This window comes from Choloepus didactylus, chromosome 12 (genome assembly GCF_015220235.1).
Source record: "Choloepus didactylus isolate mChoDid1 chromosome 12, mChoDid1.pri, whole genome shotgun sequence".
Lineage (NCBI taxonomy): Eukaryota > Metazoa > Chordata > Mammalia > Pilosa > Megalonychidae > Choloepus > Choloepus didactylus.
The window spans coordinates 33,320,013-33,345,229 of NC_051318.1; the positions used below are offsets into that span (position 1 = coordinate 33,320,013).

Below are 25,217 nucleotides of genomic sequence, written 5' to 3' on the forward strand. Positions count from 1 at the left end.
GGAAATGGGTGCTGAGGGGTTTAAGTGAGTTGCCAAGTGTCAGAGTGGGGAGCCAAACCAGGCTGCTGGCTCTCAGCCCCAGCACTTTCTACTACACTGCGATAAAACCTCAGATGAAAGGAGAGCAGCTGAGTTCGCTCCAAATCCTGACCTCTCATCCACGGTGTCATTAACCCCATAATCCGCACGGTGCCCTCAATGGTACATAATGCTAGACAGACTTTTTTTTTTTTAAGATTCAGTTCTGAAAGTCAGTAGAAATGCATTTTAGACAACCATACTTAGTGATGTACTACAGTACTTGGGAGGCGGGTGGCAAAGAATAAGTTTGCAAAATTACAAATCTTTGCTGCAGCTTCCTGAGCAAATTGTTGCCTGTCCTCTGGCTATGAATGCTGTTTTTTTGCATGTCATCCTGCACATAATAGGTTTGGTACTGTTTAGTGGTCTCCTTCTACTTCGCTCTGCAAAACCAGCCTGGCTGTCCATTGTTCATTCAGGGAACTAAGCTGAAAAGCAGAGGTTCTTTTCAGCTCAGCAGATGCTAAGGCGATAAGCTACACCTTTCAGAGCTCTCCAGGAAGATCAGACTTCACTTGGGCTGAGTGACTCAGGTTCTTCCAGCTCTTTCCCCTCCAGGCCGTTCCAGTCATGGACGTGTGTCTGAGCTCCACGCAGCAGTCCGGGAGCCTTGGGGGAGGACTGAGAACCCCAGGTGGCTGGTTAGAGGCAGACAAGAAGGGGACTCTTCAGGAAGATGGCAGCAGGGGACCCCCAAGAGGTAATCTCCTTGTCACCACCTGAATACCTTCTCAATTGTTTTCTGGTGATGACATTTTCAAGTAAACTTCAGTGACAACAATGTCCATTTCCTCTTACTCTAGATTTTTACTGTAAAAGCATAGTAGAAAATGATTCATGCAAGTATAAGCATAGCATGAAAGTAATTCCTGTTTTTTTCATTTTTTACTTGTCAAGTCCACAAATTTGTTTTATCTTGTGCAAAGAAAATTTTTTTTATGAGAAAAAAATTTATTTTTTTGGAAGAAACTAAATCTAGATTCGTTTCTGTTTTTCACCATACTGCATTCCTGGCAGCTGTGTCCATATAGTGGACCATTGCAAATCAAAATGTATATTCCCATTAGAACACGGAACGGGTTAGGATTGTATTTCTGGGTGAGGTCTTAGTAGTAAATAAATAATAGACATAACAAATGATGTAATAAAAGCCAAGACATATCGTTGAAAATATGTGCAATCAAAATGGTAAAAATATGGCCCAACTCTACCAAATATGGATGCTATTTATTTTTACTAACCTGTTTACATAAAAATGTAACTCTATTCATCTCTAAAATCTGAACTCTTGAAAACTATCAGGCTAGCAGAGATACAATACACTACAAATATTCAATGTACAATAATTTTCTTTATCTTTATAGAATTTAGAAATATCATATGAGAGAATATTTAAATTCCATGCTTCTTTACAAAGTTATGGGAAGCATAAACTGACAATTTTGTCTACCCGTGAAATGACAATCCATTCAAAATCAAAATCAATCCATTGACTTTTCCTACAGTTTTGTGAGGAAAGTAAGTTTTTCAAGGAAAATAAGTTTTCCAAATCATGATAAGTACACGACAGGAAGAAGGGTGGGGAAGGGAAGTCTGCAGGGGCTGGCATGAGTCTCTGATGGTCTGGCTTCCCTGAGTCAGCCACTCCTGCAGATTTGTACTGGCTTCTGAATTTCAGGAATTTTGCAAGATGATATTAAACATGGGCATTTATTTTTAAATTTAAATTATATTAATTTACAATTCAATAAGTTACATTAAAGATAAATGTACATTTAAAAGTTAATGTAAATACTCAAAACACTTCAGTAATTAACTTACTCCATTTTACTGTTATCTATGCTCTTGAAGTTGTATGTTTATTGTATCTGTGTGGTAGAAATCCCATATAACAGTGTGCTATTGCACAGCTCTTCCCAGTGACATCACATTGGTAGCTTGAGATAAGGCACAGTTTACATACGCCACAGTAATCAGCAAATCCTACAAATCTGTGCTCCTTCCTCTTCCTACAACTCCCTTCCAAGGCATGTGACAGTACAAGAGACAGTCCAGTGACTGAATTAGCTGTGATTTATTAGCAAGTTCTTGCAAGCTCATTGAAGTCCCAGGTTTTTGGAAGCTCACCTTTTGGTCAGGGCAGAGAATTCTTTCATGTGGTGGAATATGCTGAAGCAGAACCCGTGGCTGGCCAAGAACAACTCTCTAAAGGGCGACAGCCATCTATTAGGTTAAATTACAAAAGAGCAGAAAGCAGTGCTTCTAACACACTGTGGCAAAGGGCCAGTAATTTTGTTTTTTTCTGGATCAATCACATACTGATATTTTTGTAACTACAATAAAAATGAATTTGTGGGAACACAAAGTGAAGACACATACAAAGACATAAAAAGACATGCAAGTCCCAGTTTTTTGTATTTAGATCCAACAGACGTTGTTAAATTGTCATAAACATTTCTAAAGGCTTACTCCCAATTTCTGTACTTATCTTGTGAACTGGTTACCAATGGTTTGTGGATCAACAGCATAGCAGTGCTTTGATGATAATTGAAATAAATGAAACTTGAAATAGCCTGTAGCATCTGCCTCTGAAGGGTGGTCTCCTGATCAGGTGTCTCTCTTCAAATGCCGGCCTGGCCAGCCCTCCCTGCTCCCTCCCTTCCTGCGGTGAGTGTATTCCTAACTCAAGGGCTTCCAATGCCAACTTCTGATTACTTTCCTAAGCCCGTTCTCCAACCCAGGTTAAAAATTTCCTAGTTATATTCCGGGTTATGAAAGCAGAGTTCATGCAAATGCAACTCACCTCTCTCCCACAGACTTTTCATTGCTAATTCCTTCTAGCTGTGGATCCTGACATCTCACCCTCCGCTGCAGAGGGCCCCTAAGAGTGCATGTGCCCACATCCTCATTCCTGACATTTTTACTCACTACTCTTCTGATTCTTAGACACTTTGGAAAACATGAAACAATTTTTGTGATGACATCAGGTCAGCCCTGACCAGATGCTCCTTTCCTTTTATATGATATTTGAAAGTTGCTCTTGTGGGTCCTGTGTTTAAAGGAGTATTTGAAGCGATAGTAACTTAATAGCTGGAGCTCATCTGACAACCTCACCCTGGACTGGAGAGCTGGCTCTTCTTTGGATCGTCTAATCTTTTAGGGGCGTGGTTGAGAGAAGGATTTAAGGAACTCAATCCAGCCAACATGTGGGAATGGTACTTTACTTCAGACCTAAAAACAGTCAGGTCCATAGTTCCTTCTTATCCAGATTGTCCTTTTGGGCCATTTTGCTGGTAAGCTAGCTGTCTCTCATCATTAAAACATAGGGTAGGGACTAGATCCCACTGGATCCACACCTTTTGCATTGTCCTCTCCTAAATAGAGGGAAGTCCCAGGACATTTTAAAGCCTTTTGTCATATTATAGAAATGTCATGTCTGAATTTCATATCTCTGTCAATCCATATAATTCAGTTTTGTACTATTTGGCAACCATTGCACTGATAGATTGCCTAGTCCACGTGTGGGGAAATTGCTTCATCTATTCCCATTTTACCAGTTGTGCCAAGTGTATATATTTGTACTGGATTAACAAATAATAAAATCCATTTCATTTTCTGCTTCACAGGTTCTAACAAGGAAGAACCATCTCTTCATAGTCTCCAGACATTTGTTCCTACAAACTATTCCAGTTACACTCAAGAGAACTATCTGTATGCAGGCAAGGAGATCATCATTCAAGAATCAATAGAGTGCTACGGAGCAGTGGTGTGGCCGGGGGTGAGACACCTGTTACATTTGTGATGTCGGGATTTCTATACCCGATAATAACCATTTCCTATATCTGTGTTGCCCTGACAATCTGCCAAATGTTTTAACATTCTGTTTTTTTCAAATTGAGGATCGATTGTCAGCCCCCCAAGGGGGTTAGTGATGTGTTGGATATTGAGGTACCCCAGGCTTAGCATTAATACAGCACCTCTTCCAGAAGCATCGATTTTGTTCTATGCTGTTTAGTTCATTACTTTTATATTAAAATAAACTTGAATATATCAGGAAATAGGATGCAAAATTCATATGAATTGTTAAGGAAAAAGAATCAAGTCTTTAGTTTAGAGTTTGCAGCAGGTACCTTTGGGACACACACCAGGACCCCAGTTATTCATTTCCCTTTTACATTGTGGGTATTTCAGTAGAAATGTTTAGGAAGCATTACTTTATCTCATGCTATCCCTGAAACAGCCCTGTGAGGATGGGGCTGCAATGGGGAAAACCATCTGGGTTTAGAGCCAGAAAACCTGCCATTTCCTGGCTTTGTGGCCATGGATGGTTTCTGTACCTCTGTGTGCCTTTGCTTCCACATTCAAAACATGGGTAGTGATTATGCTTGCTCCCTGAGATGGTTATGAGAATAAAAGGATGTGCTCCTGTAAACTCATGCTAGTTGTAATTAGTAATGGAATATTATTTCCACCTTAGAGCTGAGGAAATGGGAGTTCAGTCAAGTCCATTGATTAGGTAAAGTTGTTTGCCTGGGGGTGGGCTGGACTGTGGCCTTCAGATGCCAGCACCATCACTCTCTCACTGCATCAGAGGTTTTCAGCCTGTGCTCAGAAAGGCTCCAGATTAGAACTTCTCAAAGATTAACATGCTTGTTAATCATACTGGGCTCTTGTTAAAAGGCAGATTTTTATTCAGTAGGTCTGGGGTGAGGCCTGACTCTACTTTTCTTGCAGGCTCCCAGGTGACACAGAAGCTGCTAGTTCAGGGACAACCCTTTGAATAGTCATAATTAGAGGTTCCATGGGGCACCCTCAGGGGCTGTCTGGGGTGGCAGAGGCAAGGGGGAGGGAGAGGAAAGAAAGGAAGAAGGGGAGAGAGAGCCACCCTCTTCTATCACCCCACCCAAACAAGGAAGGGTATTTTTTAGACCTTATGCATGTAAGTATGATTTCCTTCAAAGGCTTTTCTTTGGCTTAACAACTAGTTTGGAAACAGCCAAACAACTCCACAGCTTCCTAGTATAAAATGATACATTTGACAAATAGACAATTTTAGCAGATTAGAAATGGAAAGAGGATCTTACCACTAGACCGTTCTATTCTCAATAAGGCCTCAGCCTTCCTTGCATCAAACACTGACGGCCTTGAGACCTCGATTTCCTGAAAGCTGCAAAAGAAGGGTTTATTTAAAGTGGGAAAACACCCTTTTCTTGTGTGACTTCAAGTGCAGCTCTCTCTGAAAGAGACCACTCTTCAGAGCTGGCTACTAGGGCTGGGGTTGGGAGTAGGTGTGAAATGTCAAAAGATGTAGCTGTTCCTGAGAAAAGCTCTCTCTCCAGAAGATACCCCAAACAGGGCCAGCCCCTCACTGGGAAGAGGACTTACGGAAGGGAGCCTACAGCCATCTCTTCAGAAATTCCCTCAAGGGAAATGTCTTCTTGATTATTTTAGGTGACAGTTTCTTCCTACTATTGAAACCTACTTATAGTGAATAATCATTCTTTCTCCTCAAGAGCCAGAACTCTTTTCCTCAAAACTTTCCTTCTCAGCTGAGCTCCTTGCTCCTTCATACCAATGGTATTGTTTCCCATGTGACCCTCTGCCTTGAGTGCCTCCCCCCACCCCCATCCTTGTTTATCGGCTTATTCCCATTTGTCCTTCCAGGCCCAGCTCACCTCTTTCGGGCACCAGCACGTCTGCCCTGACTCCCCAGGGGCCTCTACCGTACTTCTACCACTCCGCACTGCCTGTGTCTCCTCTAGGCTTCTTACCACACAGCAGTGCAGTTTCTACTTGCTTTGCCGCCCCCCCCCCCAACTAAGTACCTTGAGAATAGAGATAACTGTCATATTCATCTTTGCATGTGTTTGTTCAATAAAAGTTGTTAACTGAATAAATGAGGAGGAAGTACTGACCTTTTAGGTTAGGTTTGCTTCTGATCCTACCTCTGGTAATTTTGAGGGCAGCGTGCCTCAAATAATCCTGGCTATTCCTGAGGCCAGCCTGAGTCCAAAATAGAAAATGGAGTCAGAACTAATGGAGAGGTTCTATAGGTAGATAAGGGTATATCTTTAGCTAAGGCCTGAAGTATAATATTCTTTCATACTCGAAAGGTCTAAATATGGAAGTGAATGTTTTAATTCTTATGAACCCTTCAGTCAGCTGAAACTAATAATGTGCCTTTTAGTATTTAACTTGAGGCAGGGGTGGGGAGTGGGTAGGGTCGTTACTGATTTCCACTGCTCCAATGCTGAGGTGAAGATTGTTGTACATGTTTTTTAGGCTACTGCTTTGTGTCAGTACTTGGAGGAACATACAGAGGAACTGAATCTCCAAGATGCAAAAGTACTTGAGATTGGTGCTGGACCTGGCCTTGTTTCCATTGTGGCTAGTATTTTAGGTTTGTTCATTTGCTTATTCCTGACCTTGTTTCAAAAGACATTTACTATGACAACAGTGATTTACTATGTGTTTACTATGTGTCAAGTTGGGGTGTAGATGCTTGGTCATGATTTTATTCATTGAATCCACTTCAGAATGTCACAGGGTAAGGATTACCACTATTGTCCCCAAAGGGGACAGTGTCAGAGAGAGGTTAAGTGACTTGCCCAATCCAACCAATTACCACCTGGTAAAGTTGAGAGTCAGGGGCCGTGATTCCGAATCTCTGTTGTAAACAACAGTGTTATACTACTTATTGCACATTTTTAAACTGACATTTTGGGCGGATAAAAAGATGAGTAAATCATGGTGAAGACAGGTTAAGACCTGAAATGCATGCCCTGAGTTCTTGGGCATTAGGAAAAAGATAGGTACAAATGTGGCATAGTTCTGCTTACAGGATTAGTTATTCTTCTGTTAAACTCAGTCTGAAAATACGGTGACATTTTGTGAACCCTTATCACAAGCTTTAAAATTTGTAAGAATTAATTGAATGAATTTAGATAAGGAGGAGTTATACGAAATAGATCATCCTGTGTGGAAAGAAAATTTGATGAATACCTTGCATATGAGAAAAACAAAATCCTCAGATAAATACAACTTTAGAGAGAAAATCATTATAAATTATTGTATTATGCAGATGCTCAGGCCCCTAATGTTTAGCTAAAATCTCCTACCATCACGTCACTGCTAGTTTCTTAAAAATTGGGAACATTATTCTGTCAGTGGCTCTCAACCAAAGGTGATTTTGTCCCACAAAGGAAATGTGGTGGGATCTGGAGACATTTCTGATTGTTGTTAACTCAGTGGAGGGATATGGAGGAGCACTGTGGGAATCAAGTGGGTAGAGACCAGAGATAGTGCTAAACATCTTACAGTGCACAGAACCGCTCCCCCTCAAGAAAGAAATGTCCAGCCCAAATATGTCAAATATATCCAAACTATATGCCAGTAGAGCCAAGCTGAAAAACCCAGTTCTACTGTATTTCTCCGAGTATATGTACACTGTGGCTGCCAAAATTTTTACCAGTAGTTATAATTTTTCTTTCTTAGGGGCGCAAGTTACAGCAACGGATCTGCCTGATGTCCTTGGAAACCTTCAATACAATCTTTTAAGAAACACCCTGAAATGTACAGCACATTTGCCTGAAGTGAAAGAACTGGTGTGGGGAGAAGATCTGGAACAAAACTTCCCCAAGTCAACTTTTTATTATGATTATGTTTTGGCCTCTGATGTGGTCTATGACCATTACTTTCTGGACAAGTTGCTCACCACCATGGTATACCTTTGTCAGCCAGGAACAGTGTTGCTTTGGGCAAACAAGTTCAGATTCAGTACTGATTACAAATTTTTAAGTAAATTCAAGGAAACTTTTGAAACAACACTTTTGGCTGAATTTCCAGAGTCATCAGTCAAACTCTTTAAAGGAACACTAAAATGGGAGTAAATTAAACAAAATACCTTTCAAAATAGCTTGTCTTGTGAGCTGTTAAAAACTCACTGGCAATAAAAGACTATTAATGAACTTCTTTTATAAGATTGATAAGGTAGTTCATGGAAACAACTTGCCTAGCTAGAATGCACATGGCAATACTGCAGTCAATTTTCTAAAATAACTTATTGAAAATGAAATATATGGGGGCAGTCCTGGAGTAAGGAAATGGATGTCTCAGGAACTTAAGCAAATTTACTTTCTAAATACAGTCTCTTATGTGTCAATTTCCTGGGACTTCATGTTAGATTTCTGGATTGTCTGCTTTTTTCACAACCACACATAAAAAAAAAAACCAACAAAGTTCACTTAGGGATATTTAGTTCAACAGAACTGTTATCTTCAGTGTGCAGACAGAAGATAACTGCCAACTCAGGTTTCTATACCTAGAGAAAATATCCCTCAGTAAACAAGTGAAATAAAGATTTTCTAAGGCAAGTAAAGATGGACAAAATTCGTTCATTTCTAGTGTAAAGCTGATAAATTTTTTAAAAAAACTTAATAATAATGTCTTAAGAGACTGACTTCCTATATATGACCAGAATGCAATAAACCTAAAAATCGGTAACAAAATAACTCATTAGTCAAAGAAGAAATTACAAGGGAAAACAGAATATATTTGGAAGTAAATGATAATGCATATTCTATGTGTGAAAAGTCATAAGGTGAACTAACGTGATGCTTAGAGAGAAATAAGAGAATATTTACAAAAGAAGAAAGTCTGAAAATTAATATGCTAAGTATCTATCACCACTAGTTAAATAAAATCACAAATCAAAATAACGTAGAATGAAGTTGTGACACATGCTGCAATGTGAATGAATTTTCGAGACATGTTCAGTGAAATAAGAAAGACATAAAAGGGCAAACTTTTTTAAGATGTCACATTTGAAATAAGCAGAATATGCAAATTATTATAATAAAGTCAGAAACAAGAATTCAAGTTACCAGAGGCCAGGCTGGAGAGGGGAATGAAGGGAGTTAATATTTAACTGGTAAGAAGTTTGTTTGGGGTGATGGAAGAGTTTTGGCAGTGGATGATGGTGATGGAGGCACAACTTTTTGAATGTAATTAATACCACCGAATTGTACATTTGAAAAGGGATAAAAAGGAAAATTTTACATTGTATATGTTACCATGCACACACACAAAAACCCCATAGAATTGTACAACAGAGTGAACCCTTATGTAAAGTGGGCTAAACTTAATAGCATAATTATAATAATGTCTCATCAACTGCAACAAAAATAACCTACACTAATACAAAAAGTTAATAGGGAAAACTGTGAGAAGAGAGTATATGGGAACTCTACTTACTGCATGATTTCTCTGTAAACTTCCAACTGTTCTATTAAAAAAGAATGTAGAAGGAAGAAATAAAGGAATGAATAATACATGCAACAACATATACATAAACCTCAAAAACGTCACAGTAAAGGAAAGAAGTAAATGTTTACATATTTTATGGTTCCATTTATATGAAATTTTTAAGTTCTCTGGACCTACGGATGTTAGTGGAGACTGACTGTAAATGAGCATGAGAGAACTTTTTTGGAAGGGTGAAGTGTTCTAAAACTAGATTGTGTTGATTGTTGCACTAAAGATATTGTACAATTAAAATGGGTGAATTTTATGGTATGTAAATTATACCTCAATAAAGCTGTTAAAAAAAAAAAAAAAAACATGGTTTGTCCTGATAGCAAACAAGTTCTCTTACCAAATCTGCTCTCTTTCAAGTACACGACTTAGAGAAATCTATTAAGAAAATTATAGCAATAAGACCCATTCCCTAATTCTCTTCTTAGACTTCAATAATAGACATCTTCCATGTTCCCAAGTTAAAGGGATATGATGGTCACATGCTTATTTTCAAAATGGTTAGAAATCTGCATTTTTCTAAGTGGGTTTGACTACAGTTATAAAGATAGTTTTTCTTTAAACTTTTTATAGGAAAATTTAAATATATATAGACAAATTATATACTTTAAATATGTGCAGTTTATTGTCTATCAAATATAGACCAATAATGTTGTTTAAATAAGTAGACAGAACAGGACAGTGACCTCCCAACCTCCCATGAATTTTCAACCCATGGAAATTCTTATTACAGCTGTGCCTCCCGCTCACTTCCCCACTCATATTAATTTGAAGCAAATCACAGACATTTCTTTTGAAAATTCAGTTTTTATCTGTATGATACAAACTCTTTTAAAAAACATAACCATAATACCAATATCACATCTAAAATATAATTTTATATTTAATATACTAAATAACTTAATATATTAAAATATCTATTCAGTATCCAAATTTCCAATTGTCTCATAAATGTCATGCATGAATCAGTATACAAATAAAGTCCAAGTTTGACTGACTGTTAAATCTCTATTAATCTACAAGGTTCCTCTCCATATTGCTTTTTTTCAAAATGGCCAATGCATTTTGCCATTTATTTGTTGAAGTAACTGAATTGTTTGTCTTACTATACTATACAGACTGTACCACCATGGTGTCCTTTAAAATGTTTCTCTATCCTCTGTTCTCTGTCAATTTTAATGATTCAGGCTTGAAATCATCCAGATTGAGCTCACCTTAGATCAGTCAAATTCCAGCAAATTAGACTTAAGGGTGAAAATAAATAATTGTTGGAAGCCACTGAGTTTTGAGGTAGCTTGTTACACAGAAAAATTGGGGCATATGGAAGCAACCCAAGTGTCCATCAAAGGATGAACGGATAAACAAAATGTGGTATGTGTACATACAACAGAATATATTCAGCTGTAAAAAGGAATGAAGTTTTGATACATGTGATAACATGGATGAATCTTGACATCATGTTGAGTGTAACAAGCCATACACAGAAGGACAAATATTGTGTAATCTCACTGATATGGAATAATTAGAATAAGCACTCATAGAGTCAAAATGTAGACTATAGGTTACCAGGGGTCTAGAAAATAGGTTGCCAGGGGATGGGGTGGTGGTAGGGAATAGGGAGTTAAGCCTTAAAGTACACAGAGCTTCTATTTGGGACAATAGAAATATTTTGGTAACGGATAGTGGCGATGGTAGCACAACACTGTAAACATAATTAACAGTAGCTGAATATGTATCTGAAATGTATATGGTACTAGAATAAAAATTAAAAAGAAAAAAATCCATGGAACTGCACAATGCAGTGAACCCTAAGTTAAACCATGGAATGTAGTTAATAATACAACTATAAAAATGTGCTTTCACGGACTGTAACAAAGTTACCACACCAATGCTAGGTACTAATAATAGAGTGGTATGTGGGAATCCTGCATTTTATGCATCATTGTTCTGTAAACCCACAACTTCTCTAATTAAAAAAAACAAAAAAGATGAAAATAATAAAAAGTTAAACATAGACAGAAATTAATAGTGCAGTAAGAACTGGAAATAACATTCAAATAATTGCAAAACCGTACTTTATGAAATAAATTACTTTACGTAGAATTTTTTGTCTGTGAATTTCATTTATTATTTCTGATCTAATCCCAAATTTTATTATGAAAAATTATGACCAACTTCAAGAAGCTTCAATATCACTTTTATTAATTATAAAAAAACATTTAAGGTATCAGAATGCATATGGTGTACTGTGATCTTGGTTTTGTACATTTATTCATGTGTTTTACATTATTTCAACTTTAATAAAACATACCATATGTGTATCTTTACAATACCTGATACAGATTTAGCTGTCTGGCACTTATACATGTAGTATTAGTTCATTCTGATGCTATGCACTCAAGAGGATGTTAAAAATGATTTGCCTTAAATAAGTCCAAGATAAAGATTTATTGAAGCAGTTATGCTCCAGCCACATATCCGTGATGGTTTTATTTTTTCGCCTTAATTGAATGTAAACATTTGCCAAAAAAATCTGGACATGAGGTCCTGTTACTTTAGCCCAATAAATAATTTTAGCTACGTTTAATGTAGCTTTTTTAAGGCCTTCATACAATTGAAAAATTAAAGTCCAGCATGTTAAAACCCTGTTCATTTTTAAAATAAAAAATAGAATTTACAGGTTTGCAGTTAAAAGTTACTGTTCAGAACCTATCCTGCACGCAATAAGCTGCAACCCAACTGAAAGTCCTTGGTTTTGGCAGTTAGGGCACATCCCGTTGCCAACAATGTGAGGCATTAAGAAAACACCATGATGTCAGAGGTCTACATTACATGTATTAAGCCACACGCCAGTGAATTCTCTGATAAATACACATCATTTAATAATCAGTATTTGATAGTGGATGAAAACATGCATTATACTAAAAATGCCACAAATTTGTTTTTATACCCATTCACTATAAAACTTTCTTTTTTAAAATTTTAAATCTTGGTTCCTATTTTAGAATACACAATAATCAGGTGGATACATGATGGGGAGCCAGTTTTCAGTAAAAGAGGCACAATGAGTCCATCCAAGTAACTTCATTAGCTATAAAAAAACACAGTGATATATTATTAAAGAAAATAAGCATATTTTTCAAGCTCAATATTTAGGGTAAATTATTTTATTAAATATTTAATAACAGAGAAGTAACATACAGAAGCTTCCTTCCACCCCAAGCAACCAAGCTTTCTTCTATCCACCCACCTATCACTCTTCTGTCCTACTAACCAACTTTTTCCTTTCTTCTTACCAACCAGTTGTCCTTCCTTCCTATCAACCAACCAATCAAATTTCCTACCAACCTCCTTCCTACCTATCCCTTCTTCCTATCTATCCTCATTATTCCTACAATCTTCCTCCTTTCTCTCCTTCCTAACCTTTTTGTCTTCCTCTCTTTCTTTCAACTTAACTTACTTGCTTCCTTCCTTCCAATTTAACTTATCTGCTCCGTTCCTATCAACCTAACTTCCTTTCATTAATTTTTCCTGAGTGCCCAATATAAGTCAAACACTATTCTAGGCATTGGGAAACTGCACTGGACAAACTCACTTCTTACTCTCAAAGAACAAGGAAATGTGTTCTATTCAGTAAAGACAAATAATAAATGAATGAATGGATGAATAAACAAGTAAATAATTAAGATATATATCAGGTATAGAGTAAAAATAAAACTTAAAAGTAATACCAGAAAGTTAGTCAACTTAGATAATAAAAAAATCTCTCCAAAGATGTGACATTTAGCTTGAAATCTGAATGACAAAAAGTAACCAATTATGTGAAAATCTAGAGAAGAGCATTCCATATAACCGGAACTGTTAAAGCCAATGTCCTAAGGTAGGAAAGGGTGTGGCTAGGTTAGCCAAGCAAAAAGCAAGCTTGTGTGGCAAAAGCAGAGAAAGTGAGGGGAAGTTTGATATAAGATACAGTGAGAGAGGTAGGCAGGGGCCAGATCACTTAGGGTCTTATAGGCCACAGTGAAGACTTTGTATTTTATTCTACATGTGATGGAGATTCACTAGCAGGTGTCAAAAGACATCTTTTCTGGTTGCTCTGTGGAGAAAAGAACAGTGGGGGAGCACCATGGATGAGAGACAAGTTTAAAACAAAAACATTTCCTGATGTGAATGTCTGTGCAGATCTCTGGCTTCAAATATAATTTCTTACAGATTGTATTCTATGTGATGAGAATCATATTAGACATACTAACAGTTCCAGGAAGAGTTTTGTTAACTCTCAGATTCAAAGATCTGAGGATGCTAGTACAAAATCTTACAATTTGGACTGGTAAGAATACTCAGAAAAAGTTTCTAAGAATAAAGATAACCTATAGCTTACTTTCATTGTCAAATATTTCCAGAGGAACCTACTGGTCAATTTCACATCTAAAGAATACATTAATATAAATTCTAATTACTCCAGACCTTAGCCCCATCTGGCACCACCCTTTAGGCACAAAGAATTACACATGTACAAACACAAGGTAAGACTTAAATCATTTCTGTAGAATTCAATAAATTATTATACTTGACATTCTGACATGTAAAAAGTTCAACTACAGATTTTCTCTGTATGTAATACGATATATGATAAAGTAGTTAACAAAATGGCTTATCATCTTAACTGAAGAATAAAATCAAATGTAAACTCTAAAATATCAACCACTTTGGAATTGAGCCAACATGTATTTTAAAGGAATTATAATAAATTATATTCACAAAGGAAAACTTCATGTATTCTAATTATACAATGCTCATAAGGCATTTTGTCTGTTTTAAACACTTGCAAGCCAATGGTTTCTAAAACCAAGTGAGGCTAAATATAGGTTTTTCTGAATAGGAACCGTAAGTGTTTAAATAGCCCATGGATTGTGTCTAATATATTTATTTTATAGTTCACATTACATTAATTAAAATAATTAGTCATGATAAAATCAGCATAATTGTATCATCACCATATGGCTTCTTAGCTATCTTTTCACTATGCAATTATTGATGCAAAACTTAACATTATGACAGTTCACTTACTTGAAGACAGTTTTTCCAGTTTTCTTTTGTTGGTTTCTCTTCCACAAGTTTAGTTGCAAATTTAAGGCCTCTCCCATACATTTTATTTACTAATGCATGCTTGTATGCAAATGTCAAAACCTGTGACATAAAACAATATTAAAGCTTCTCTATGAAATATTTACATTTTAAGGCATACAGTTTTAATAAGGAAAGAATTAGGGATTTAATATAAGGGCAGCTTTTAAAATGAATACCTAACACCATGTAAAATTTTTAAAACTTCATTAAAAAAAGTGCTCAAAAGGACTGAATATTCCACAGAGCAAATAACATATTTTGGGGAAAAAAGCAAATATTATGGTAAATTACTAGCTGCTGAAACCCATACCAAAATACTTCTTTATGTGGAAAAAAAAAAGCAAAGCTAATGTATATGATTACTAAAATGCAAATTGGGACAAAAATAGCAAATTGCAAATGAAGATTAAAGTAAAAAAAAAGTATTAGATTAGACAAACATGTTTTTACTTTCAATTACTGTCTTTGTACAAGTTTTGTTTCTTTGATTATTGCATGTGTCAAAGATATCTGTAACCATTTAAAAAATGTTTGGTCTCCACTTTTAGAATGTCCTCAAAGACAAAAATCCTATCACATTTATTTGTATCTTAGAGTCAAGTAAAGTGTTCAACAATTGTTGCCATAAACTAATAAACTGACAATTTAATGCACAGCCCCTAATCCAATAGTACTCTTTCAATGATAGAATTATTTCTAACAATTTTATTATGATGTTCATGAAGTGTTTACTGACTAGATATTAAGTTCCCCAAAGGCAAGTACCAAGCTTTTATTCATCTTTATCTTTCTAGCACCAAGTAGAATATATGGCCAATAGTGGACATAAAGTAATTGTTTGTTAATACTAACAGCAAATTATTGTTGAGGACCTCCATATTCATAACAGGCCAAAGGCAGGCAGTGTCACTATCATCTTTCAACAGATAAAGAAACTGAGGCATCAAGGTTAAGTAACTTGCCTAAGGTCATACAGATTAAAAAAATGGTAGAGGCAGGATTCAAGCTCAAGGAGTCTGATTTCAGATCTGAATTCTTAACCTTTGTGCAATATTGATTCCTTCAGTTTTCTGAATATAACTGAGTACCTTCTATATATGCACTACTGTACTGCTGTGAAGAAACCTGAAGTATAGAAGAATTTTTTCCTACTTCCAGAACTCTTTATTGCAGATTACCATATTTAATCGTGAAACACACATCTGATAACTAAAACAAAATAACTGCTTGTGCTGAGTGAGAATTGTACTGACTTAATTTACTTAAAATTCCTTTATTTCCACAGGAAGGAAAATAGATTAAAACTTGTAGTTATATAGTCTCAACTGTAAGAATTATAGTAGAGAGCTAAAAGGATTTAAAGATATTTTTATAACAACCAAAATCCAAAATAGTTAATCAAAGTTACTTTTACTTAGCTGTGTTTTAAAACTCATTAACCATAAATCAAGATGATAATTATTTAGAAGTTAAAAATAAATATCTAAAATAACCAGAGCAAACCCCTCCTGTCCCTACAAATTAGTTCATTAATAGATGGCAGGAAAGTATGAAGACAATTTCTAGAAGATTTTCTTAATTTTAGCTTCATATTTAACTGGTTTGGTCTAAAGACTACCTCATATATTCTTAAAACTGTTTTCAAAATTAGTGCGGCCAACAGCCACTTTGTAGACAGATAAAATTATGGTAAAATGTTTTAAAAACAGGTAAGGCATATGTTAGCTATCAGCTAAACATAATGTCTTCTTCACAGTTGAGCTCAGTCTTGTTCCATTCAGTCATTTACCCTTCTGGCTCCTCAACTGTGAAACAGTAAAGAAGCAAGCAATGGGGCACAAGAGAGAAGTTGTTTTTGAAGAACTATGCTCAAACAAACACTACCTTAGTGTCAGAAAGATCAGTCCATTTTGTAGTTTCCCAAAAAGTTTCTGTCAGGGAATCCAAAGTACTTTCTCCTTCCTCCTCTTTTCCTTCTGCATCACAGGAAACAGCCCCATTTTGAGCTTCTGAGTGAAGGAGATGGTCTGCCAGTGCACATCCTTTTCGACAAAGGGCATCTACGAGGGTAGATTTTTGTTTGTCCATATCACTGTATACCAAATCAAAGAATATTTCACATATCAGGTAAAATGTCTTTTAAAGTATTCTTATCTGAATTTAAATTCATACATTTTCCCCTAAGATTTACAAAGCAGAAACAGTCTATATATGCACACACATCTGAACTGTGTATCAAATATGATTCCTTAGAATTATTAATAAACATCAAATGAACAACTATATTACACATGTATATTAAATGAGTTAAAGTAAGCCGTACTTAGTTGAAACAGAATGTCATAAGTAACAGGGTTGAAAGATTAATGGGTTCTAAATTCTGTCAGCTATGTAACTGTTAAGTTGATGTCTTTTTCTTTAAAGTTTTCAGACTCCTTATAAATAGCAATTATTATATATTTCTCTGTATGTATATACAGATATACAAAGAACTTCTAGTCAGGAACTTGTATGCAAACAAATACAAAGCTTACAATTAATGTGCCAGCAACTGCCAAACATTTTAACATATTAATTCATTTATATTCAAAGCAATTTTATGAGTAAGACATTATTATTAACCCCATTTTAACAAAAGAGGAAACTGAGGCACAAAGAGATTAGATAATTTGTTCAAGGTCCCACAGTTAGTATGTGGCAGATCCAGGATTCTAAACTTAGCAGTCTGGTTCTGGAATCCATGATCTTAATCACTATGACAAACTGCCTTGCTCCAGGGCAGGCATCTTTGTTTCTTCTGATATGTTCTAAGTGCCTAGAACAATGCCTGGCACAAAACAGACATTCAATAAATAGTCGTTGAGTAAAATATTAACAAGTTACCTTCCAGGGAAAAGCATTAAGTCTCTAGAATGCTTTCGTTAGTTGAAGCATTTTGTTCAGCTCATGTCAGTAAGTGTGAAAGCCGTGAGGAAAGAAAGTGTTGAGAAAATGACAATGTGGCACTTAGATATGGACGAGTGTCTAACAATAAAAATGATTCTGAAGGACCCAAGGTGAAACATGCAACATGTGAAATCTGCTAGGCCTACAAAATCAACGCTCAACAAGTGACCAAATTGTATGTTTGTGGGGGACACAACAACCATCCAATCACTTAGGTGCTCAAGGGTGCATCTATTAACCCTGGACACCTATTAGTCTTATGTTAGTGTAAGAGGCTGCATGTTAGGAAATGTGAAGGCTATGTATTATAAAAAATGCTGCCTCTGAGACGTTTCCTTAGACTAGGGCATTCTCAGAGGTTCTAAGTCCACTTTATATCTCAAAAGTGAGTGGTAGGGCCTCTTTGTTGCTCAGATGTGGCCTCTCTCTCTAGCTAAGCCAACTTGAAAGGTGAAATCACTGCCCTCCCCTCTATGTGGGATCAGACACCCAGAGAAGTGAATCTCCCTGGCAAAGTGGAATATGACTCCTGGGGAGGAATGTAGACCCTGCATCATGGGATGGAGAACATCATCTTGACCAAAAGGGGGAGGTGAATGGAAATGAAATAAACTTCAGTGGCAGAGAGATCCCAAAAGGAGCTGAGAGGTCACTCTGGTGGGCACTCTTACACACAATATAGACAACCCTTTTTAGGTTCAGATGAATTGGGGCAGCTGGTGGTAGATACCTGAAACTAACAAACTACAACCCAGAACCCATGAATCTTGAAGACGATTGTATAAAAATGTAGCTTATGAGGGGTGACAATGGGATTGGGAAAGCCATAAGGACCACATTCCCCTTTGTCTAGTTTATGGATGGATGAGTAGAAAAATAGGGGAAGGAAACAAACAAACAAACAAACAGACAAAGGCACCCAGTGTTCTTTTTTACTTTAATTGCTTTTTCACTTTAATTATTATTCTTGTTATTTTTGGGTGTGTGGTAATGAAGGTGTTAGGGATTGATTTTGGTGATGAATGTACAACTATGTAATGGCACTGTGAACAGTCAAATGTACGATTTGTTTTGTATGACTGCGTGGTATGTGAATGTATCTCAATAAAATGAATATTAAAAAAAAAAAAGTGAGTGGTAGGGTAATGTGGATAGTATAGCTGCCAAGAAATTTTCTCTCATATTTGCAGTTTCATCAAAGAGGATAGTCACAGAGCTTAATGCATTTGTAATGCAGATGAAACTATGCCCAAAAGATGCCTAAGTGTTTCAAGGAGTTTTAAAGCTTTATTTCAAGAACACACTTTCACACTCTTCATGGAAAAGTGTCTGGGGACTGCAAATATAATCCTCTCGTGGTTACTTTGGACTTAACATCACAAGGATTTATAAGCAATCATGGAACTTAAACTTGAGGGGCATCTACATAGCTTCTCATTTATTGAGATTTCCTCCTTCCCCCACCTACCTTTTAGATTCCAGGTACTATATCCAGGTACTTTTTAGCAGTACTTCATTTACTTTTTACAACTCTAGGAGGCAGGTACAATTATTATCCCCATTTTGCAAAGAAGAGTAAGGGCCTTGGTACAGAAATAGATTGGCAAAACAGGTTTTATCACTCAGACCAATATTGACTGATTGGTCCTATCTGCCTAGAGAAGGGCTGGAAAACACGCAATGCGGAAGAAAACAAGATGGGGATGGCACAGGTGTTCTTTCATTGACTAAACTGTCTGTAAAATCCCTTACTATTTTAGCATCTGCTAACCCAATAATCTAAACTCTACACCTCTGTGATATTTCTTTCTTACCCCCTTCTAATTTAGTACTGACCTGCTCAGATTGAATACTTAATTCATCTAGGAGGGTTTCCCCACTCACAAGAAAGTCAGCTTTCCTTCCTACAGGCCAATTCAATTTAAAGTATTTATTATATATTTTAATCACATTCTATCAGGCAATTTCATCTTCTATATCAGATTATAAATTTTCTAAGGGTAGAGTACCTTGTTCATTTTTAAAATCTCTTTCAGTGAAGCCTTATACATGGTGTTTGTTCAATAAACATCTTTTGAATTGGATCTAATTAATAACCTATCAAGGTAATAATATCTATATTTTAGGAAGCAATTTAACCTGAATCAGATACTCTAATAGCTTGAGTAAATAAATTGCAGTTTAAATTTAACTAACATTGGCTATTAGATCATCTATTGTTAGTAAAATCAATATTACTTTGACATTAAAAAAGGGCTGTCTTATAATTTTTTGACACATGAATGATTTGAGTGAAAGCAATTCTGCATCGAAATGAGAAATCAATGCCAAAGTCTGCTGCTACTTGCCCAACAGATCATACTTAAATGAAATATGAAATATTTCCAGATAGCAACTTGTATTGATTGAAAGCAATGTATTTCAAATCTGGATATGGTCCTCTGTTCAAACAAAATCTGATCAGAGTCCATTTTAGCTTGGTGAAAGCAAAGGCTTGGGGGAAAATACTTCATAAGGATGAACAAGTTGATTCAATGTTGCCAAAAAGTTAAACTAGCTTCACTGTTAGCATTTTTACAGTGTCTTTTGGCCCCTTTTTAGTTTTATCTCAGTATATCTGAAAGTCTTTATGCTGTTTTCTTTAACAGCCAGTACTCTATTTTATTATTATTATTTTTGGTTAGCCACTGGAGTCAGTGTCCAGAATTCTCCAAAGAGTAGAAACTGAAAAAAAACATTGAGATAAAAATAGTGAGCAAAAAGGAATGAATAAAATTGAAAACACAACTAATATTGTACATCTGGTTATCTTTAACCTGGAATTAAGATTCTTCCTCTGCTGATGATAACATTTAGAAAGCAGTCCAAAATATCAGGAGGGATAAAAGGATCTTAATCTTTATTAAAATGTCGAAATAAGCTGCACATGTTACTTCCTATACATCTGAATTTGAGGAAATTATATTATTCTTAGAAACAGTACAAAATAACAAAAATACAGGGGACAGCTAATGTCAGATGCTGTAGCAAGGTCAAGAAGACTCAAAATAGGCCACTGACTTTGGCAATTAGGTTATCATCCCTCATCCAGGGAAGACAAGTTTAACATGATCAAGAATAGACTCATTCTGCAATAGGATTAACAGTGACTGGTATATAAGGAAGAAGAACTGCATTGTGGACTACTCTTGAAATTAGCCAGGGGTCATAAAAAGAGATACAAGACATGTGAATATGTCTGTAGGCTGAGATGAAGATGCCTGAAGTGAGACTGAAGATTAGGAAAACGGGTCTTGTTAAGGGAAGGCAGTAATGAAGGAAATGGAGAGGATTCAGTATTTTGATAGAAAGGTTAGTCTTGGAGAGGGGAGTATACTCATCCTGGGAGACAAAAAGGGAGCAAGGAGATGTGTACAGGTAAAGGGGAGTTGACACTTGTGAGGAAAAAAATAAGGCTAAATGTTAACCTTCTGAATAAGGAAGGAGGAGGAATGTAAGGAGTTGCTTATGAGGAAATAGAAGGGCACAGACTTTCCTGACAGATCTCAGCCTGAATCCTGGCTCAACCAGTTCCTAGCATTGTCACCTTATGCAAATCATTTAACCTCTCTGAACTTGTTTCCTCTTCTAAGAAATGGGGGAAAAAAATAACCCTACTTCACATATTGTTTGGGAGATTAAAATTAAATGTGACAGTGTATTTAAAATGCCTCAAATAGTCGCTTGTATATAACCTGACTTAATAAGTGGTGGTGGCTGCACTTTTTATTAAAAACAACAACAAAACGGCAATGTTTTGAGATTGCTCCTTTGGCAAATATGAAAGGGTACTGACAATGGCTAAAATAACAATTTAGAATAAAATTCCACTTGAAAACTACTGTTTGTAAGAGTCATAAGATTGCCCACAATATTGGTCTAAACAATGTAATGCCAAGAGTTCTAGTTGTTTAAAATGCAAATATTTTATGTTAAAAAAATATATTCTGACTGAAGCTAATGGAATCTTTAAGGAAAATTTATACAGTACTTTTAGGCAGTATGGACAACTTTGGTTTATCAGTTATAATAACTATAAGAGAATGACGATACTCCTATCTTCATCAGTTAATGACCAAGTTTAAAATAAGCCAAAGTGATGAGGAAAAATTGATAACGGGAGAAATGTCAGGAGATTATGGTAAGAGTTCATGGAAGGATGAAGGTGACCAAATGGCAGACTGGTTTAAAGAGCTGTAGGACTGTTAAACCAATATAAGGAAATCACACTCATTCTGTCATTAAGAAGGAACCATATCAACTGCAATTTACTTAAGCCTCTCTGTTTTAAATATAACACTAGGTTTTATAAGGTCTAAGCTACGGATTTCCCCTCCACTTTTCTCCAAACAATACCGTAAAGCCAATTCTGTAAAATTAAGCTGGTAAGATAATGGCTTTAACCCAGTTTTAGGTTTTTACCATTTTCCTAAATAGGCATTAAAAACGAAATTTTAGGTTTTTCAATGCTATTGGAAAATATTTTAAAAATCATTATTTTTATGTTTTGACTTCTTCATATACCACGGTCACATGAGTTCTCAAGTGGCTGGACTGTTTACTACAGCTACACAAATCTGTTCTCTTCACAGCACCTAATGGTAAAGAAAGCAAACTTCTTTTCTTTGGCTTAATTTTAAAGGATTAGAGAAAATTATTAGAAAATATCTAAGGTAGGGAATATTCAAATATTGATCATTCAGATTACAAAGATATAAGAAATATCAGAAAAAAGGAATATTCTAAATAACATTGCAAGCTGAAAAAAAAAATCCCTCCTTTTTAAAAAAGTAACTAAGAAATGAGATGCAAGAAAGAGTATTTACTGGTTAGGTACTTTTTTATAGTAGCTGCATCGGGCCTGGGGTCAGTCTTCATTGCAATATAAACTGCTAGAGCCGTTTGATCTATATGAGAAATAACAGCATTTGCAGCTTCAACAATTTCACTAAGTCTTTTCATTCGTTCCTGGGGAGGAAAAAAGAAGTAGTAAGAAAAAAACTGATGTATCATTCAGTATACTGAAGCATTTTCATTTTTGTTGTGTCAACTACAAGAGGTGCAGCTACAGTGTGGGGACCATGGAATCTATTTGTAGCCAGTGGGGCTCGGCTCAGATGTGACAACACCTAATATACATTTCTTGTTGGAGTTAAATGGTGAGACACTTAGCAAAAAATAAAGTTTATAAAAATATCAAGTGTCTTTTTTCACAAAGGCAACTCCTTTTCTGTATATCAAGATTTTAGAGATGAGATCAGCTTTTATAGCAGTCCCACAGCATATAACAAAAGAAGTAAAAAAAGCAACCAGTTGATGAAACGAAATTCTTTCTAATCTTTCTAATCCATCGTTAAAAAATATGAAAATGAGAGTAAACAGAATATAACCAACATAGTCTGTAACTACAATTATGATGATATTCTTAATAATTAGTTCTTTTCTTATTAAAGCATTTTAGAAGTCCTCTTTAAATATTCTCTAATAACTAAACTTTGATAATTTTTAACTGGTTATGGCTAGCACTGTACCAATGCCACCATATTAACAACAACCGGTCCATATTAAGACTGTCCGGAATATCTCTAATTCTTACAAGAGAATGGTTAATGCAGAGTAGGGCATTCTTCTTTCACTGAAGAGGTTCAGATTTCCAACCAGTCAGAACCCTTCTGCTCTTTGTTCTTTGGTTAATGTCGTAAAAGCAATCCTTAGAGAGTCCTACCTACTAATACTCCCACTGAACAAATGTGTAACAATCCTAAATCTAAACTAAATTTGCAATGGCCAGGTCGTGTAAATAACAATAATGAAAATAGCTTAGAGTGTTTAATTTGAGGAAAACATTTTCAGTAGGCAAGACAAATATGCAACTTCATTCAAAATACACACCTTATCTAACATTTCCAATAAAATAAGATTAAAAATGAACACATCCAACCTTTTCAGCATCCAACTGATGAAGTCGTGCAACATACAGAGGAAGATAATTAGGATATGTTTCTTTCAATTCATTATAAATGTCACAAGAATCCAGCCTATGAATGTAAGAGAGAAAAACATTCATATTTCATTTGTTTGGAAATTCCAGCCAATAAAATAAAGCCTCTAACTGAAGTATAAGTATAGTTATTGAGAAGGACATAAAAGTATTATTATTTGCAGGCAGCATAAATGCTTATCTTGAAAACCAGAAAACCCAAACTGACAACTATTTAAATTCAATTAAGTTGGTAAGATAAAATAAGCATCATTACTTTCCAGCTATAACTAGATTTAGGAAAGGAGAAAAAACACATTCACAAATAGTAAGAAAGATTAAAATATTTACAAATACCAAACATCTATAAAAAGTAAAGTTTAAACTTTTCTAAAAATATCTAAAGTCTTATTTAAATAAATGAAGAGACATTTCAGGCCCTCAGATGGGGAAGTTAAATAAAACTGTTATCAGTTCTTCCTGATTAAATGTGTTAGGGGAAACAATAATTCAAAATAAAATCCCAACCATGAATAACTACTACCAGAGACAAGTCACTTAAGTAAATTCACTGAAAATATTACCAAAATTTCATAGTAAATGGTACAAAAATAAGGTTGATTGGGTCCCTTGAGAGTGAACTAATTTAACTGCAACAGACAACAAAATTTAAGTTACATAGGTAACTATTCACTAATTTTTAGTATAAACAATAAATCAAGTGCTGTATAATTTTTCTCTCTTTTTTCCTCCAAAAATTACACAAGAACAAAACAAATATTTGCACTTCACATTCAATACTGTAGCTTATTATAGACAGGGCTGTATTTGCAAAAAATATTCTAAATAAGGCTTCATAAATTCTGCAAGGGACTTCAATTGAATTGCTTTCTTCTAAAACATTTATTGTGTCAACAACCTTTTCAATTTTCTCTCCATTTTCTAAGTAGTCTGGCCACATTTATTATTTCTTTGCAAATAATTTGTCCAGTTGTCTAACATCATCTGCATCAACTTCATTTAAATCCTTCATCTTTTACAAGTTACACAATTTCACTTTTAAAAACTTTGTTGAAATACATCACACAATTCACTCACTTACTGTGTAACAGTCAATGATTTTTAATATAGCCACAGGGGTACAACAATCAACACAGTCAATTTTAGCATATTTTCATCACCTCAAAGAGAAACCGCTGTTATTTTTAGCTATCAATCCACCTAACCCCCACTCCTATCCTCCATGGCCCTAAGTAATCACTAATCTACTTTTGTCTTTATAGATTTCCCTACTCTGGATGTTTCATATGAACTGAATCATATAATATGTGATATTTTTTCACTGGATTCTTTCACTTAGCGTAATGATTTAAAAGTTCATCCATGTTATATAGCATTTATCAACACTTCATTCCTTTTATGGCTAAATGATATTGCCATTGTATGATATACCACCTTTCGTTTATCCATTTGTCACCTGACGGGCATTTGGAGTCTTTCAACCTTTAGGCTTTTATAAATAATGCTGCTACAAACACATGCACAAGTTTTTGTGCGAACCTATTTTTGTTTTTCTTGGGTATATACCTAAGAGTAGAATTGCTGGGTCATATGGTAGCTCTATGTTTAGTCACTTGAGAAATTACCAGACTGTTTTCCAAAGCAGCTGCACCATTTTACATCCCTACAAACCAAATAGTGAATGAGAATTCCAATTTCTCCACATCCT

General features: G+C 35.6%; 2 protein-coding genes across 4 annotated transcripts in view; one reads left to right on the plus strand and one right to left on the minus strand.

Moving 5' to 3' along the window:
* The first annotated feature begins 651 nt into the window (after positions 1–651).
* Positions 652–7,970, plus strand: METTL21C (methyltransferase like 21C). The gene is made up of 4 exons (XM_037799630.1): positions 652–781; positions 3,708–3,859; positions 6,364–6,481; positions 7,576–7,970. The coding sequence occupies exons 1-4, from the start codon at positions 652–654 to the stop codon at positions 7,968–7,970; spliced, it is 795 nt and encodes a 264-aa protein (XP_037655558.1).
* A 3,603-nt stretch (positions 7,971–11,573) lies between these two features.
* The window catches only part of TPP2 (tripeptidyl peptidase 2), a 115,381-nt gene continuing 101,737 nt past the window's right edge, over positions 11,574–25,217 (minus strand). For 2 of the 3 annotated variants that reach the window (XM_037800115.1, XM_037800114.1), the window contains 5 exons: positions 23,450–23,546; positions 22,346–22,476; positions 16,408–16,615; positions 14,464–14,583; positions 11,574–12,484 (listed from right to left, as the gene is read on the minus strand). In XM_037800115.1, the coding sequence (XP_037656043.1) occupies positions 12,395–12,484; positions 14,464–14,583; positions 16,408–16,615; positions 22,346–22,476; positions 23,450–23,546 (646 nt within the window). In that variant the 3' untranslated portion in view covers positions 11,574–12,394. Of the gene's footprint in view, positions 12,485–14,463; positions 14,584–16,407; positions 16,616–22,334; positions 22,477–23,449; positions 23,547–25,217 lie in introns of those variants that run through there. The other variant, XM_037800116.1, reaches the window with a different exon arrangement.